The sequence below is a fragment of the Chaetodon auriga genome, chromosome 12, assembly GCF_051107435.1.
Source record: "Chaetodon auriga isolate fChaAug3 chromosome 12, fChaAug3.hap1, whole genome shotgun sequence".
Taxonomy (NCBI): domain Eukaryota; kingdom Metazoa; phylum Chordata; class Actinopteri; order Chaetodontiformes; family Chaetodontidae; genus Chaetodon; species Chaetodon auriga.
The window spans coordinates 17262418-17282117 of NC_135085.1; the positions used below are offsets into that span (position 1 = coordinate 17262418).

Genomic DNA, 19700 nt, shown 5'->3' on the forward strand with positions numbered 1-19700 from the left:
TAATGTATGAACACCGAGGACACGTTGATGTTAGAGCAGTTTAACTGATTGTGAAAGAAAGGCACCAAACATTTGTTAAAGCTTCACTAAATCGCATGTTGTCTCAGTCACACGAACGCGCGCGCAAACAGGAAAAGCATAAATGTTGTTTATTGAAGCTGAACTGTTTGGTATAAAAATGTTTTCACGGAAATCCTGCTGTGAGTCCCCCCAAAAAACAGTGTTTATATTATCTTTACTAAATAAAAGTTTCAGCCAAACAACATGGCAGCAGTCTATGTTGGAGCGAAGCCTGCGCAGACTGGCACTTTCACCACCTCTACACACTAAACTGGATACCACCTGAGGACCGAGTTGGACAGAGGACAGTATAATTACATGCTCGCACACTTCACTGACTGCCTTGTGGATTTGATAATGAACATGTCGCTTGGACACACTATATCCTGAGTGCTGGTAAATGATCACAGTGTGGCCCCAGCTCCAGAGCCACAGGGGAGTTTCTGTCTTTTAATGCAGCTATAGAGCACTGCACAGACTTAACACTGCAATTTAGAGTAATCTAAATGTAAATATAAAGACTGGAACCTGCTGCCACTTCCAAACTGATTGGCAGGCTATTAAATGGATGTTTGAATTTAAGATAACAACCGCCTCTGTGATACTAAAGTTTTCCGGTGCTTATGGAAATAAGCCTATGATTCAATAACGATCAACTGAGAAACGCTCAAAAAGCTGAGTATAAATTCATAATTCTAATTTTCCAATTCTGCATGTCAACATATGTCCTGTATGTCAATAATATGAGAGTAATTTGACATTTTCAGTCTGAAAACCATTGCAAGATATCATATCTAATTGGTATTCAAATGCCTAATGCTAATTTATCTAGATTAATTGGCATTTTGACTATGTTTACATCTATGATCGTCTATACTCGCACAGTGTGACATTTATTTACTTTAATTAGATTAATTCTAATGCACCAGGCTGAAGCTAGGACCATTTTCATTTCTTATTATTAATCTTTACTATTACTCATAAGTGCCATAACATGTATTAAATAATGTAAATTATATAATGCAATATAACAACTAAAGGACCTCTAATTACACACTCATCAGCACCTAATTTTACAAGTGTGCCCAAATGAAATTGCATATGCTCAAAAAGCTGTGGCAATAAGCAATTAATCTCATTTCCACAAATAATTCAATCTCTGGAAGGTCATATCCAGCATTGAGATTTGTCAGATCTGAGTGATTTAACCTTCTAATTGCAACGTTTTACAGTCAGCGGGCCACCACAGTCAACTCCGAAGTGTTTGTCCTTTTCATCATCCACCTCTTTCTTCTCAGGGTCGTGTTCACTGTGTCTTCCTTAACTGGATACCACACTGGCCGCTCATCACAGCCCATTCAGCTGGGTGAGATATATTGACTTGCTGAATAGCAGTGACACTTTAGACTCTTGATTACTGATTTTAATTTCTTGCTTTTTTGTCTTTCAGCCGATTTAATAACAGTAATATTGTTTTAGTGACACATCTGAATTGCTCTACCTTTCTTTTCTGAACAATTTTATACCAACCCTGCTTTTATCAGTCTGTTAAAGCACCATACAGCAAAAGGCCACAGCTGCACTCAAGGTCATCTGATGGGTCTAAGGAACAATTGGCATTGTACACAGATTGGAGGCTTTCCAAGGTACATACCAGCCAGACAAGAGACTAACTCCAAAATAGCAAACTGCACAGGTCTTGGATGTTTTAAGAGCTTGGCTCTTTGCAGTCAGTCATGTTGTGAATTGTTGCCGCAGTCTGTCAATGGCAATCACCTGGTGGGATCTGGAAGGGGGGTTGGCGGAGAGCTATGCAGTGCTGAATCCATTTATACTCGGACTGACATACACAGTTTCTGTCTGTGTCTCTATGTAGGTTAGCTCTGGCCAAACACTGAGTATTCCAGTCATGAGCTGTTTGAAAATAATGAGGAACAAACTGCAGCCATGACTTATTATTCGTCCAGCACGCACTAATCCGGTGATTATTTTATGCTCTGATGTCTGATCTCTGCCACAGCAAACCAGGCCCACGAGCCAGAGCAAGAGAAGCAGAGCGAGCTTAATTATGTTTCTGCGTGTTTCTCTTAATTGTATTCAGAGACTGAGGTTTAGTGTCGTCTCCTGCATCAATGGATAATATCAGCAAAAATCACAAAACAATCTCTTCAAATCGTTTTTTTACAAATTGTTACTGACAGGTCACTGTGATGTGAACTGCTATCGTGGCCCAAAACTCATATCGTGTCTGACAGCAGCCCCAAGAATATTGATTCAATCCTCCAGCTGGCTCATATAGATCTGTGCTTGATTGACGTGGATAGATTTCTTTTTTTGTTTTTATCATGCGTATAAACTGGGTGATCACCACTACAGTGAAATTTTCCTGTTCAGGCTCCAGTTGTTGGTTTTTCCAGCCTGTCATAGCAGAGCAAAGGAGATCTCACAGCTCATTCATTATTCATAGTGACTTCAAACTCTTTGCTTTTCATTTTGAACAGGAACAGTGGTGTGCCCAGACTTTTTGACTCGGGTGGCCCAAGTGGACCACTGACTTACGCAGGGGTGGCATGAAGTACATGTACACGCGCGCGCACACACACACACAGTTGTGTTTACATCATTTCTGGGGACATTACATAGACTTTACATTACACAGACATTTCCTGGAGACTTACCCTAACTCAAGTCTTTGCCCTGAAATTTAATGATTTACATTATGGGGACTTGTGTTTTATCCCCATAATGTAAGCGGGTCCCCACAATGTGACTGTGTAAACAGATTTATATCACCACAGCATGACTAATACATGTGAACAAATACACAAGTTGGAACAGAATTAATTTACCAATTCTCATATCCACTTTAATGACTAACATTACAGCATCGCACAGTTTCTTACATTCTTAAGTAAATAGTCCTACCTATCACCAGACAGCAGAGTGGCACCATAAACATATAATATAAAGCTTAAGTCCTCAAAAAGAAACTACCCTCCTCCTAAAGAAGGCTACAGGCTACAACCATGTCGGCCACATGGTTTCAACGAAGGTCCGCCTCTCACAGGGCAGACAGCCAATCATACATTAGGATAATGGGGTGGCACTTGGCCACTCCTGAAATCTGATTGGCCACCCCAAGCCATGGACACAGGTAGAAATGGGTCGACCTGGGTAGGAAACCACCCAACAGAGGGCTCATTTTGCTCCAGTAAGCGAGCAGTAATACAAAAATAGCACCAGCACTGGGTCAACACACCCTGCTGGTACTGGGTTAAGTTAACCCAGTGTTGCTTCGGTGCTATATTGACCCATCCTTTAGCCCAGTGTTTTCAGTGTGTGCCCATTCACCTTAAAAGGTCAGCTTTTTTCAAAGGAAATGAATTCATTCTGGGGTGTGTCCTCATGTCTCTGGCCATAAAAGTGTAGACAGAAGAGAAATGAAATGTATGTAGTGTAGCATTGCAAGCCCAACAAATGATGGTAATGGATTTGCTAAAACTTGGATTTGCCAAGTCTATTTTGATTGGTTGTCACTTTTGTCACATGAGATGGGTGGGAGCTCATGCTTTAAATACAAGATCAGAGCAGCTGTCCAGTAACATGTGTCAATGCAAAGACAAAAGGATGGAATGAAATGTGTGCGGTTGTAGATGATCTATCCATCGAGGGGAAAAACAAGAAAGTTCAACACTCACGTCAGCTCGATCGAGCCTTTGAGGTTGAAGGAGGAAAATTGTTTTGTATTTTTAGCTTTCACTCTTATTTATTCATGGATGGGTCATATTTCATTCTTGCATATGTCAAGAGATACACAATCAAAATAGATCTCTGCACACAAATCAGTCCCTTTTCAGTTCAGACTGCACTTAACTGCACTCTAACTGTGAGCCTTTGACTACAGTGAACAATATTTGACTGACTCATATAAGCCATGTTTAGTCTTCCAGGACTGTGGGCTGTCGACGAAGTGACTCAGGCTTCATAATTACAGTTATTATAATTATTATTTATGACTTCAGTCTTACCTGCTGTCATGAAATGTAAATGAGCTTTCTGTGACCCAAAGAAATGACACAGTCTTACAGAGATGAAGCACATTGTGTTTGTCAGCGCTTTGATTCAGTTTCTTTTTATCAGTTGTGCACACTACATGTTTTTAATAACACACATTGTACGCATGTAAAGTATCATGTAAGTATCATTCTAGGCACGTAATATTGCAGGATTTTGCTTGAATAACTGCAATAAAATTAAGTTCAATTTTATTTTTGAACGCAGCCTTGTACAGAAGCAGATCATGATGAATAAAACACACATAAATACACACCGACAACAAGGAAAAAAGCAATAAGCAAAAGAGGAACTGAACAAAAATGTACCGAAACACATTAAAAATAGAAATCACAAAATCACCAGGATGGTTGTTTCGTGTTTTATGCTCTCCCTCTATTGTGTGTTTTTAATAGTTTTTCTAGGTAGTTATGCAGGATACAGAGTTGATGAAGTAGCAGATGTTATTGCAAAGAAAAGATTATTTAGAAGACCTCTGAATGAACATCCTAACTGGCATTTGTAAATTCTAAAAATCAAAGCAACTGTGATTCTAATATAACTCTCGAGCGTGACCTTTGGAGGCTGCTCCACTCATAATTCATTTGCAAATTAAATGAATGTATGCTTGACTTAGTTGCGCTCTTATGATCATTATTTTATAACAATACAAACGCCAAAGACATCACCCTGACTGCCACAACCTCCATCTCTATTCAAGTGTGAATGGCAGGGTCATAAAGTGGCATTTAGTGTCATCCCAGATTACTTTCTTGACTTCCGCAGTCTTGACGCTCAGCTTCACAAGAGGCCTGTTCACATGTAGCTACACTCGAAAGTGCGAGATCAGACAGAAACAACATTCTGTGAACCCTATTTTGGGGAGGATTTGAGTTTAATGCCCTGCAAATCCCTCTGATCAGACCAGATAAATGGTCATCATTAAGGCTTGTCCTGGCACAGCAGTGAAAAATATGCTCTCACCGGTGGCATTTTTGAATAACAATCAAGGATTGGGAATTCCAGCTCATCATATGGCATTGTGATTTAAACAACCTCACCCCCCTCTTGTCCAGCAATCACACTTTCTTCCTCCCCTCCTCACTAATAACCACCACACTTCACTGAACAAGGTCAGCAGTGCAAGATAAGGGACATTACATGAGGTCTTGCGCTGATGGAGATGTCCTGGACTAACAGAAGGTTCCAGGTCCGGGATTTCAGCCAATATAGTTTTGCATCATCCATATCCTGATGATGTACACACACACACACCAACAACAACCTTTGTCTTAAATAGAAGCACAAAGGCATATCCTTTTATAGTCTTCCCCCTATTGTTGGCAGTGTGGTTGGACATGGAGGGGGGGGGTGGAGATGACACCTCTGGACAGTGGATAAAGGGAGCAAGCCTCTAATGGGCCCCCTCCATCCACAGCGTGCTGGATCCCTCTGCTGTGTCCGTCCCATTGTCTTCTGAGAGCCTCAAACAATGGCCCCTAAGAAGAAGGAAGAGCCAAAACCCGCCGCAGCAGCACCCCCCAAGCCCCCAGAGCCCGAGCGCCCCAAGACCCCGGAGTTTGACCCCGCATCAGTGACGGTAAAACTAAACAAACAATGTTCAGAAATATGGAGAAACTGTAAATCATTTGTAGATTGAGACAGATTAGAGATTTTTAGATCTTTTAAAGGACCAATGACTACTCACCCTGGAAATGAAACAGAAAAAATTTCATTAAAAGTGCTCATTTCTATATACTGTTACTAATAAGCTCAAGCTGGCAAGCCGGCGTTCAAAGAGCATCAGAGACCCCCTGTGACCTAAAGTTGGCAGTGCAAGCAAAGCAGGACTGTACGGCCATTTGAATGGGCCATGGTTATGCTGGCAATTTTTATATTTACAGTTTGTTCAGCTCTTCATTAAACTTCAAACATGCTTGAACAAAGTGTGCCGTACGGTTAGGCAGAGGTTCACAGGCAAACTCGCTGATACCAGACATCATGGAAAGATCTTCTGCTGACTTGGCCCCTTCTCAATGGATAAATGTTTTCCTGGTTGAGAGAGCTGCCATGTTACAATGGAGCGCGGTTAAAGCCACAAAATATGATTTTCATTATGTCTGTGAATAGCAGACCACCCGCACCATTCCTCTGAGGGCAAAAGGGTGGAAAACCCGGGAGGAAGAAAAATAGAGATAATTATATCCATCGCCATCCATCTTTAAACATGCTCAGATAAGTGTTTGGATAATATTTTTACAATGCTTCACGGAGGGGCTGGGGTTTGTAGATATCCACACATCAGACAGAAACTGAGGGCACAATCTGACAGGAGTCCAAAATACACGCTGACTATAAATAGGCAATATTTGTGGATGGGTGGACAATCTAGCAATGATTTATTTTTAGGTTTAGAATAACACATTAAACTGTAGTGCAACGCAGGTTGTAAAACTGACTTGGCACGGCCTGCGTCTACCATTGTAATAGAATGAAGTATATCTCTTCCAGAAAATCTTGTTGGTCTTATGAAGCCTCTGTCATATTGTAAAAGTGAAAGTCCTCAACAGGGTCCCCGTTAAACTTTTGAACCATCATGCTTTGCTCAACAATTGGTTGATGAATTAGCAGCACATGTTCAGCCCGTGTTCTACGTCAAACTGAGCAGAACTTCATTAAACCTTTTCTTAATTTTAACACATTTGCATATATCCAGCATGGTCACTGGCTTGTGAATTATCAATGCCGCTGAGATTGTTGGTTACATCCTGCTGGTGTTTACAGCTATCAACAAATGTTTGGCACATAATGCATCTAAATATAACCTCAAATGAAGCTGACAGTAGCAGACAATACACATAGTGTAAGGAGGGGGTGTTAAACTCAAGGTCACTGATAAACACTGCACTGTGATGGGAACAGATGCAGACTGTAACTTGATCTGCTGGAATGGCACGATAAGGGTGGAGGCAGAGTCAGGGGTCACGCTCAACGGCTTGTTCTCTAATTTCCCCCAATCAGTTTCTTCTGCTGTCAACCCATTCACTTGCCTTGTGAGCTGTTCTGATTCCTGAGTGATGAGCAGCGTCTAACCGCCTTGTTTGCTTTGTCTCTTTTCAGCTGGAATTCACCCCCGAGCAGCTTGAGGGTAATGTTGGTGTTACAGTTGTCATTTGTGTTGCGTGGACTGTTAGCTATTTATAGAGGGAATGAATGGTTTGTGTGATCAAGCTCTCTGTTAGTGTGGAAAAAATGTTCAGCAACAGCTGATGACACAGTGGTATGCTATTATTTTACCATAAGAATCCATCAAGTCAGTCAGGAATGGAACACCTTAAGGTTTGACTCTTTAGCAGAGGATCCCTTTATCCCAGAGATGCTCAAATGCATCACTGCTGTGTATCATCTTCAAGGTCTTTCATCAAAGACTGCATGCACACATGACTTACAGTGAAGTGAATAGAAATCAAGATGAATTACCTGTTTTTCTTTTTGTTCACAGACTTCAAGGATGCTTTCCAGCTGTTTGACAGGACTCCAGCCAACGAGATGAAGATCACTTACGCCCAGTGTGGTGATCTGATCAGGGCTTTGGGACAGAATCCTACCCAGGCAGAGATCATGCATGTCCTTGGAAAGCCCAAGGCTGAAGGTGAGCTGTGTGCACAGTTGGTATGAGGGGCGATTCCCCTGTTGTCTATGTGCTCATCAGATTGGTGTTAATACTCTGCATTGAATTTTCCACAGATATGCAGACCAAGATGCTTGACTTTGACCAGTTTCTGCCCATACACCAACACATTTGCAAGGCAAAGGATCGTGGAACATTCGAGGACTTTGTGGAGGGACTAAGGGTATTTGACAAGGAGGGGAATGGCACAGTCATGGGAGCTGAGCTCAGACACGTTCTGGCAACACTGGGTGAGTCTTACTGCAACCTGATTTTATAAAGCTGTCATAATAAAGCACTGAGCTGACACCTCTCCCGGTTTCTTCCTCATGGATTACAGGTGAGAAGTTGAGGGAGGACGAGGTGGAGCAGCTCATGCAAAACCAAGAGGACGCTAATGGGTGCATAAATTATGAAGCTTTCGTAAAACATATTATGGCATCGTAAAAAGGATACCTCTGACATTCTGGTGCCACATCTGCATCAGGAATGACTTGTCCCTGAATTGTTGACCACACAAGATCTTTATGTTTCTGTCAGTCCCATCCTGTATATTTCCCATTTCCATGCGTCTCAGATGGATTTATATCTCATCAATATTTCATCTCGTTTTTCTAAGACCGCATGTGTTGATGCTGTGTACACGTTGCACATCACCTCTGTTCATCTTGTAGATCAGGGTAAATAAAGGAAATCATTTTGATGGTGTTCTCTTCTGTAAAGTGATGCTCTTTAGCTGTGGTTTATTGTCTGTATCCTCCACAGGGGATAGTTTGCAAAGTTATATAACTGATCTGCTCCACAACTTAAAGAGAGAGATAATTATACACACGTTATGAAGAAATTGAATTCTAGCACTGAGTTCATTAGAGAAACAGCTTTTTCATTATGGACCTTTGTGCTGACAGGATGTGGAAATGAATAGTTTAGATTTCGTTTTCATGGACATCTGTCTGCCAGTTTTGGTACCTTTTTTTACATCACTAGAAGCAATAAATGGTATAAGGAGAGGGTAAATTAAAGGTCAAATTAAAGAGGGAAACAAAAAAGAGAAAGAAAGACATCTCACAGAAAGGACTTTGTTGATTTCTTTTGACACACAGTGGATCAGTGTCTCCACTTTCTGTGTACAAACTATAAATTCCAGCAAATCTAACCCACAGTTGAGCATATAATAATATATGCATTCATATACAGATTCGAATTAATGGATCTGTCATCTGAGGGGCATTTGTAGTAGTAATTCCCCTCTTTGACCACTAGGGTGGGCTGTTGCTCAATTAATAACTCCTCATTTTGATTATAGGGATTCAGCAAAAACATCATGTCATTCCTTTGCTGAATGAATGAGGAATCCTGAAAGTTTGATTTAGGTTATTGACTCCTTCAGTACAGATTCAAAGCTGCAGTCCTGTCACAACTCATCCGTCGCGCTGGTGCCACAAAACTGAACATTGCTTAAATTCAAATTTCCATTTGATCAAACCAGTGGCCAGTGGAGGTCACACTGCTGGTGAATCTACATCTTCGACACTTCACACAAAGACTCATAATTAGCCATAAATTCTAGAAGCTTTTCCCTCAAACATGCACAACACGCATTCACTTTCTTCTGGCTGTGAAATAACTGTCCTTCTGCCTCTGTCTTTCAAACCCACATTTTTGTTTAAAATGAAATAACACAATATAACTCAAGATGTGCTGTTTTACTGCTGCTGGAACTTTTTTGCTATTCACAGTTGTTTGGTGTTTCATGCTACAGCTCAGTTGTGTGAAATTTCATTTATAGGCCAGACTGGTAGCCACTAACGAAACCAACAAATATCAGCGTGTTCATGTTTGTAACATGTCACTAGAGGCTAGTTAGCTGCTCACATCATCCCCTTTCAGTCACTTTGAGTTGAAAAAATGATGTCAATCCACTATCATATTAGCTTGTTTCAACTCTTTATTGAAGCTACAGTCGCTATGTGATGTTGACACTATAAAAGCTAATTGTTTTTAAGCTGCACCACTCCTTAAAATACCAATATTCAAGATGTTCTGTGAATCATTTTACGCACATATCCCCAGAATTGCAGGGTATAGCCAACACTATGATTAAAATTTAATAAATTTATAGTGAAGTTCTGTGGGTTCTAGCAATGTTTGGCATGGGCTTTTGATGACTAGCCTACCAGTTTGTTAGGAAATAAACTAATATGGAAACAAATCCACTCCAATTCTCACATTAATATGACTTTCATGTTCACCACAAATAGTGCGTCTCTGCTGACCATCATCAGACCACATAATCTTTGTCAGTCAGCGCTCCTCTTCCAGCCTCGGCGTCAGGCTAAATATATAACCTTTATTTGTGCACAGCCAATTTTCCACCGGACCTCCAGGATGCCAACAGTTTGTGGTTTCTGGGATATTTTGACTCTGCACAGCCTGAGTAATACAGCAAACCAGCTGTACCGTAATGGAATCATTTCCTTAATGGGATTCCAGGTAAAACAGCACTGCTGTTCTTGTTAAAGAGCACTTTAATCGCACTCAACCTCAGCTCCCAGAGGCTCATCCTTACAGGGGAAAAATAAATGCCAAAATGAAATGTTCTCCTTTCACATGCTGTGGTTACACTTGATTTATTTGATTAATTAGATAGATATATTCAGCTTTCACCGTGCATTTTATTAGCCTAAGGATTGTGCTATGGTATAGTATTCCCATGGCATTCCTCTGACTCACAGCTTCAGTGTCACGGACATAAAATAAGTCCATTCCACTTCTATACAGAGCATCGGTTTAATGATGTTTGTCATTAGTGGACGATTTGTTGGTGACAGGTGATTGGCGGAGCACTCATGTTGCTTTGATGCAACTAATGGAAGCATGTTCAGTTCCTGTCCAATATGTTTGTGTTCAAAAGAGGAAGAAGAAGTATATTAATCAGATCGTCAATCAACGGTGACATTTTACCTCTGTTGTTACTAGTAAACTTAAAGACTGTTGTGCTGCACTTTAACTGCGTAATAGAAGCTTAAGACTTACTTTTCATTTTACTCTTAAGAGAATAATCAGCAATTAATGAGGTTCTTGATGGATTTTTCTACTGCATTTGTTGGGTCAAGCTGGATGCTGGATCCTACATTTCCCATAATGCAACCAAGAATATATTTTATGAGTCCCGCTCAACCCTTAAGTTTTAGTAACTTAACGGGACATTACATTCCATCACAAACAAGATAATTAAATTTTACTGCTTTTAAGCCAACAAATGAATAAATCCATAAATAATTCAATGTTTACTGACCCAAACTGTATTTCTTGCAGTGAGTAAACAATGTTTAGTGTTTGATGTTGTCAAGGGGAAAAAACAGTAGATTGAATAGAAACAGCTGAACAAATGAGATGTGAATATTAAATAATTAAAGATTTCCTGTTGTCTAGTCAGAATTGTCTGGGGTAGGCGTGGGAATGCAGGACCCTAGGGTTTTGGGGGGGGACTCAAGACCTCAGTATTTCTTGGATCCTGGCTCAGGCCATCAGCGCTGGCTGTTTTCAATTAGTCTACAAGCCCAGTGAAAGACAAGTTCATCATTTTATGTACAGTATTTCATATTGTTGTCAGACTTGACAAAGCTCCTCAAGAGAAACATTCGACAAAGCAGCAGTGGTGCTCACAATGACAGATAAACTGACCTTTATGTGTAAAATAAGTAGAATGCTTTTTAAAGGATGCCACTCTGGATCGTCCTCTCTAAAAGCAATAATCCCTGATTTGAAATTTCACCTTAACATATTGTTTTTTCTTTTCAAATTGATGCTTAGTAGGAAACACCTCATCATATCAGTGTAAAGGATGATGTAGTGTTAAACTGCAGTGGCTCAGGCTGACATGCCTGTCATACAGTGTAGTTGAGGTAATGACTGGTGAATCGCAGTTTAATATAGAGACAAAGGAAGTCGGGGCAAACGATCCACAATGAAGCGCAGATGTGCTGCTCGCCTGGGGCAATGGTACACTCCTGAATGTCACATCCACTGTCCGCCTTTCAGACTGTTGTCAACCATCAACAGCATTAATTGTCACAATAAGCTTTTATTAGGCTGCATCAGAGGCTCAGCTAATTGTTTGGGGATGTATAACTCATCGAGCCCTGAGGGTTCTGGGCACAGACAGCAGTTTCTGCTCCACTTCACTCCAGCCCAGCCTGAGATGTACGAAGCTGTATCCACATTCTTATTACATAACCTAGCAGGCACTCTCTCAGGGTTTTTCACTTCCATCGCTGAAAACTATATTTACAAGTAAGACAATTATATGCCACAGTGCCGCTGAGTCTACTCTATTATAAGAATGATTATTTGATTGAGTCATTAAAAGAGTGCTGCATTTATTTCACACAGTGCTTGGAGATAGAGGGGGATAAATAGCAAATGAATCAACTAAACAGATCCCATTAGTGCAATCTGAATCTAATGTCAGATTGCCCAGTGTAACTGAATAGACACAATGCTTTATATACTCTGTCAACATGGATCACATTTGTTTACAAGCTCCCTGGAAAATACGAGACCCTCAGCATGAAAAGCAAACATATATACAGCATCATTTTAATTCAAATCAATAGTTTTCCTCGCACATGTGCATGTACAAATGTATATCAGAAACACAATGGTATATCATTTACACAGTAACACATTAACTTCCTTCTCACAAAAAAAATGCATTTCCTTTTGTTTGTAAGGCAACATGGGTGGTTCGACAAGTCGTTCTCCATAAAATCAGCCAAATGTATTCATGTACAGCAATAAGTTAACAAATCTGACATCACACTGCATTGAATACATTTCATCATGGACAATAAATGGTGTAGAAAATAAAATCAACAGGATTTGGTCTACAAAGTGCAGTGGCAACGATAGAAATATGCAGACGATAAAAATTCTGGATGCTGGTAAACATGGTTTCTCTCTTTGGCGAGTTGGAATAAATGGTTTGTTTTCTCACGTCTGTATGAAAATACTTCACAACTATTGGGTAATGTTCATTTTCTGTTCACATAACATGACGAGGTCGTGGACGGGTGTGCAGTGTTACAGCTGCACAATGAGCGATGCATTTTAATTCATTTAACATTACAACCAGATATTTACATCAAAATCACTTTGGATGATCAACGATGGAGATTATGGCTACTGTCAGTCCATTCGAGCAACACGTCAACAAAACATATCTTCTGTAATGTAGCAAAAAAAAAATAATCCCAAAATACAAAGATGAAATTCACATTTCAGAACGAGTAATGTATTTTTAAAAATGTTTGAGTTTCGGGGAAATATGAGTACTTACTTTCTTGCTGAGAGTTCAATGAGAAGATCAATTCTTATGTAATGACTGTTCATTAAATGTGAAACTACCGCCAGCAGCCTGTTAGCTTAGCATGTTGATGGAAACAGCACCTCTGAAGCTTGCTTACTAACATGTTACATCTTGCTTGTTTAATTTACACAAAGTGTAAAAACAATTTGCATTTCTATGGAAATGCAGGACTTTTTCTTGTTATGAGGCAACCAGCAAGGTAGCTGTTTCCCCTTGTTTCAAGTGTTTATGCTAAGCTAAGCTAGTGGTATCAATCTTCTCATCAAACTCTCGGCAAGACAGCAAATAAGCGTTTTTTCCAAAATGTCAAACTATTTCTTTAAACATTCTCAATCGTATCACCTGACAGACAGAAACTCCTCTGATGTTATGCAGTGAATGTAGGGAAACACAAGGGAGCATCAAAACCTAAGCCTGCAACTCTTTTGATTTCTACATAAAACTAATATTTTCTGCCCCCTCGACAACCTTTTTTTTTTTTTTTTGCAGAAAACAAAAGTATTTTTGGAGTTTGGCAGTGCAGATCGATGGTTGTTCCCATTATTCTGTGAGCAGCCTGAGCAGATGAAAGAGTTGGCTTCACAGGCAACCGGTGCTGACTTCATCAAGCATCTCGTCTCTTGAACCAGCAGCTTAGTTGTGACACTGATTACTAGAAAGCCACAAGGATTTAATAAAGCCAAAAGCCAAAAGAATTTAATCTGCTTCAACCGTGCCTGCATGATAAGTCCGTGCCTGGCACTTACAGTAAGATATACATTACATAAATGACTTAGAATCACTTTCCTAACGGCAGAAGATATATATATGCATATATATACATATATATATATAATCTTAGCTTTCTCCGTTTGGAGGAGAGCTTTAATTTGGGACTGCTCATCCGTCAGCCTCAGGGCGGTAAAACACCTAACACATTAAATTGCTCTTTATGTTCACATTTTCCTTCTGACAGCAGAAAAAGCAAGCTACAACAGAGGGGAAGCGAAAAATAGTGGCAGAAACAAACAGCTGGAGCAGAGAGGAAGCTTGGCTTGTGAACAAATGTTTTAACAATGTTTACAACAGTGCAATATGAGATGAAAAAAATCAACTTTGTACAAAAGAGCACAGACTTAAAGGCGAAAACTGCTCTAGGGAAACATTATAAAGGCTCCACTAGAATGGCTTGTTTGTATAAAATCATCATCACACATTGACCGACGTCACATGTTTTGAGGTGAATATCGACTGTTTGCTGCACACAAACCTATTTTTAATCCCTTTTCACGAGAGAGAGCAGCACCTCTCTTGAATCTCTTGCCTTTTATACTGTATAGTGTTTGATATTTAATTCAGGTGAACCCTCTTCTCCCCCAGAGCCTCTTTCCTATCTGTCAAAAGCAGCCGTTGACAGCAAAGAGCAGTTAAGTCAGAGAGCATTTTTGCATTTTGATATTCATCGTACTAAATAGAAATGGCTTTTCTGGAAAACATTTTGAGTGCATCCTCCTGAATTGAAAGTTTTCTTTGTCGGCCTCCCACTAAGTAAGAAAGGAGCAGATGCCTCCGAGTGCGTGAGCAGTTGCAGTATCCTGCAGCAGCAAATCCTGTAGGATTATCTTGCTCCACTAATAACCACTAAGCAGTAAGATGACAGCGATAAGATCACAGTAAGATGAAACGATAAGACTTGTTGTGATGTGACAGTTTGACGATGATGATGCCATTTTTATGTCTTTTAAATACTCCAGAAAAACCCAAACCCTGCTCCTCATGTACAGCATGTCAGGGCAGACAAATCCTCGTATGTGTCCAACCATACTTCCTGTGCTGTTAAGTTGTACTGTTAGATGCCATTACTTGTTTCACCAGACAACGGAAATTGCCTGCTTCTTCAGTCCCCCTGGACACATTGTGGCCTTGTTAGAGGAGTCTGTTCTGTAAATCGCTTCATTGTTTTTTACTGAACAAAAAGATTTAAGTCCGTTCCTTTAGATGTTGTGGTGGAGATTATGTGCCTGTTGCCATGGTCACACAGCTGTGGTCTGTTTGATGCTGTGGAAGCTGATCCTGGTCGGAGATGTCGGGATGGACATGGCACGTGCCACCCGCACACGAAGGGCGTGGTTGTCCTGCCAGCGGTGCCACCGTTTCCTCACTGCTGAACGTACCTAACATGTTCAGAAAGAGTCAATCTTATTGCACTTATTGTACTTTCTATATGCATAAAAGAACAAATGTTACAACATGAAGGTTGTCTTAAGGAAGGAATAGTTCAACATTGTGGGAAATATTTGTAATCGCTAACTGAGATCGTCATCCCTCTTATATCTGCTTATTAAATATGAAGCTATAGCCAGTAGACTCTTAAGCTCTTTTCAGACATGGACCACTTTCTGATGCCAATTTAATGAACGAGCTCAATCTTACTTGGTTGACGCAGTAATATATATAATTTTCAGCACGGAAAACCTTCAGAAGAGACACCTGCAGTACTTGTGAATGACTTTAAAACCTAGATAAAGTTAGCAAAGTCACATATTCCATTTCAATTATTTCTAGGGTTGGAATTAAAGCAGCAAGTCATTCCTTCATTTTTCACTTACAGACAAAGTGATTCTTATAATGGCATTAATGACTTTCGAACAGCTGGAATTCCAGCAGTTTCTATTTTAATTAGATGAAAGGCTCATCATCAACATGCTACCATTTCACGACTGGAACATAAAATCTTTTGACGTCATTTTTTTGTCCTTTATGAAAGCTACCTGATACCACCCCAGCTTCGCAAAAATTGTAATTGGGAGTGTAGTTGGAAAAAGAAAAGCATTAAACTCATCAGAGAAATCCATGTGGGGCTCTATTAAGATCGCATATCAAGAAAACATGTTGGCAGTTGAATTGCATTCATGAATACTGACTTTTGCAAAGCTCCAGTGACTCACCTCTCCATTTAGAAAGCAGTAAAACACTGACACGAAGAAGCCCTGCAGAATAAGACACATTACTATTACTGGTAGTCATGAATGCAGTTGTATTGTGTAACAGCACCTTAATCAGACATCAGAGAATTCAGACGTTGCAGTCATGAGAAGAAAAGGCAAAAGAAATGAAGCGCTCAATCGCGGGAACACGTTTTGTCATGCCAAATATAGTTCTTGACGCTAACGTAGCTCTGCATGAAATCCCTTTTTTCCTCCCACTCAGTCACACTTTTAAGCGCAGAAGATAGAAAGATAAAAAAAAAAAGAAATGGTCACAGAGGAGAAATCATGCCCACATGGTCCCTGTTAATCCTGTCAGCTGAGAGCTCTGAACATGAGGCAAGAGGGCCATACTGTGTGCGAGCACAGCCAGGATGCTGCTTCAGATCATCTTCCCACAAGAAGGCTCATAATCTGAAAAGTCAGCCCGGCAGAAGTGACACAGCCCTGCGATAACGCGCATTAAGAAATGCACATGATTCACTTTGTATACAGTGCGTGTGGGTTTTCGAGCGTTAGCCAGTGTCACGCTGTATCATTATCCTCATCCTCACCTGAAAGGACTGCAAAAAGGAGTTGAAATAGATGAAAACGATTTGTGAGATGTCGTCCTCCCCCGGATTCACAAAGAAGAGCATGTAGGTGATACCCAGCAGAGGTAGCAGGACTAGTGTTGCTTTCACGGCTTTCCTGTGAAGACAAATATGGAACATCAGCTGCTTCATTTCTAAAATGACTCTAATAAGAATTTGGACTTCATCCCAGTTGATTTCGGAAAAAGCATGACTATCATTAGCAAAACACACACACACACACACACACACACACACACACACTGACGCTTTGCTTCACAAAATAGCAACACATTGTTAGAGATGAATCCTAGTTTGCCATATGGGTACCAGGTTCTCTTAAGGCACTTTCTGCTGAGGGTTTATAAATGGTAGACTGCTACATTTATGTAGTGCTTTTATCCAAAGCGCTTTGTAAGGTTTTTCTTTTCATTCAGGCACTGGCACACCGATGGCAGCAAGCTCCCACACAGGGTGTCTTGCCCAAGGACACTTGGACATGTGGACGGGAGGAGGCGGGGAGCCCAAATAAGATGTGACTAATGGTTGGGTAAATGGTGAATAAATCATTTATAATATAATTTATAATGATTTATAGATGAAGTGTTTGCCATTAAGAAAAAAAAAAGTTTGGATTGCCGGGTTTCAAGAAACCCTTTTTGGTAGTTTGTCAGATGTGCAGTTAATAATGTTCATTATTTATTTATTTATTTATTTCTTACAATTATCCTTAAAGTCTGCAGATGTAAATGTTGATGAGTTTCTGCGGCTCTTCCAAGGAGAAAGTTGTTGAAGTGTCCAGTGGAGGGCTTTTTCTGATGAACTAAAGAGTGAGATAAAAAGATCAGGGACTTCGCGATGGTGATATATTCTTTAAAACATAAGTTTCGTGCTGTGCCGAGCACGCAACGGAAAGATCACAGAAAGTCCCGTCTTTCCTTGACACATTAGCCCCACTGCTGTATAGTGTTCGTCTAATTCTGGTAAAACTGGCAGTATTTTGAAGGAAATATTCTGCTCTATTTTTAGGTCAACAATTTATGCCTGACACTCTTGTTTTTCCACTCACTTAAATCTCCGTGGCTCATGTCGACATATCTGTCACACAACAACCGTAAATCCAGCTCGAGCCTGAGAAGCCTGAATTGAAGTTGTCTGAGCTGTGACACTGTAAACACCATGTACACTCTAAATCATCCCCGAAGGAAAACACACTTAAAGTAAAAGGTGGGAAAGCACTCTCACAATTTAGCGGTCAGATGCACAACATAGTAGCACGAAGAAGGATTGCACACAGCTCTCCTCTCTCAATCCCATTGCAAATCTCTGCATTTAGTCACTCATCAAGTCTTGTCAAAAACATGAGAGGTTTTCCACGTCCAGAGATTCCTGCTGGGGCTACATGAAATGGCCACTATCAAGAAAAACTGCAACTACTGTGTGTTCTCTGAGGTCATTTTGTTGGTCTGGACCCTTTCTGCTGTATCTTTAAATTCAAAGCCTGATGTCTGTTCAGATTACTGAAACATGAGGAATTAAGTTTCAGTTTAGAAGGAAACAGCCACTCAAATTAACCCAAGCATGCAACACATAATATTAGAAGAAACACATTGCACGTCAAATTGATTAAATAAGCATGTAAAAGATTGGAGAGGATCTGACAATTTACACTGTCTGAGAAGATGATTTACTTGCTTGGAGTATCAGTGTCAAAGAAATGGGTTTTTCCAAAGAACAATTGCAATTACAGGCAATATATAGCCCGTAAGAGGTGCAGCAAAAGCCATCTCTTGTTGTTTTGATAACCAAGCTGACCAAGGGAACAGCATGAGAGCCTAATTAATGCACAATCAGGTCAGTGAGAAAGGCCATGGCAGCAGACATTGACCCAGCAAATTCTCACCAGAAATGAAAACACACTATTGATGTGATACAGCGTGTGGAAAGCAAATAGCATAGCCTGCGAGCCTTGTCTGCATGGGGGGTGTGTATTTTGTGACTGGAATTTATGAGGGTATGGCAATTTTACCTGTGCTGTTTTTCCCGCCTTGCATCCAGATTGCAGTGACAATCTTTAACTTTGGGGGCCATAAGACCCAGCGCCCCTCCATAGATGGTTCCAGTGACTGTTACAGGACTTGACAGTGATTTGATTTGATTGTCATTTTCAATATCTCCTCACACATCTTCTCTCTGAGCATCTGCGAGCTTGGTGCGCAAATATATCTTCTCTCTCAGAGGGTATCTTGGTGATCAAGCTCACCAATTTGTATGAAATTAAGTCAGAATTTAAATGTTGACTCTAATTATGAAGGTTGAAATTTGCTTTCTGAATTGGCCACTTTGGTGCTGAAATTACATGCATTCACAGCGTAAAACATTGCAAGTTAAGGAGCAAACAGAAGAAGACAGAAGGTCGTTTCTACATCGTACACAATCATCAACTCACCTGTACTGTATTGTTTCAGATGTGGTTGACGCTCTTAGTTTGGTCATAAGAATTCTTACTATGTTGAAGAGGAAAACAAAGTTAATCTAGAAAAAAAGACACACAAAATAATTAGTTTTGAACCCTTTTCAATTGGCTTACTCTGAAGTACGAGTGCCATTTTCTGCTGAGAACAGATTCCGCTCATTAAATGCTGAGTGGGAGGAGTATCAGTGCAAGTAAGAGCCACCTCCTCTCTCAACGAGACAGTGTTAGATGAGCACAGAAATAAAAAATGGTCACCGCACGACTGCATGCTGGCAACAGCTTGTACATAACCATTAGCGGTTTCTATGAACAGTTTCTTATTTTCGGGATTCTTATGAGTGGAAATTCCCATCACGAAGATTAATTCCACCAACAAGCTGGATGCAGGATCTAAAATGAGTTTCATTATAAAACCATTTTCATTGCAGGGCAATTTTTTTTTTTTAAATCAGTTTACACCTACAAGCAGGCATTAGTAATAAATCTTATGTCAGTGTAGAATGAGTGTACAAACAGGGTAAAGATAGCAGCA

At 40.3% G+C, this 19700-nt stretch overlaps 2 protein-coding genes across 2 annotated transcripts in view; one reads left to right on the plus strand and one right to left on the minus strand.

Annotated features, from left to right (window-relative positions):
- Positions 1–5561: 5561 nt before the first annotated feature.
- myl13 (myosin, light chain 13) lies at positions 5562–8458 on the plus strand. The gene is made up of 5 exons (XM_076744949.1): positions 5562–5713; positions 7234–7261; positions 7616–7765; positions 7861–8034; positions 8124–8458. The coding sequence occupies exons 1-5, from the start codon at positions 5606–5608 to the stop codon at positions 8228–8230; spliced, it is 567 nt and encodes a 188-aa protein (XP_076601064.1). The 5' UTR covers positions 5562–5605; the 3' UTR covers positions 8231–8458.
- Positions 8459–12371: 3913 nt separating this feature from the next.
- The window catches only part of crhr2 (corticotropin releasing hormone receptor 2), a 33656-nt gene continuing 26327 nt past the window's right edge, over positions 12372–19700 (minus strand). The window contains exons 9-12 of the mRNA XM_076745569.1: positions 19142–19227; positions 16675–16810; positions 16082–16123; positions 12372–15307 (exon numbers count right to left, since the gene is read on the minus strand). Of these exons, the coding sequence (XP_076601684.1) occupies positions 15167–15307; positions 16082–16123; positions 16675–16810; positions 19142–19227 (405 nt within the window). The 3' untranslated portion in view covers positions 12372–15166. The remainder of the gene's footprint in view (positions 15308–16081; positions 16124–16674; positions 16811–19141; positions 19228–19700) is intronic.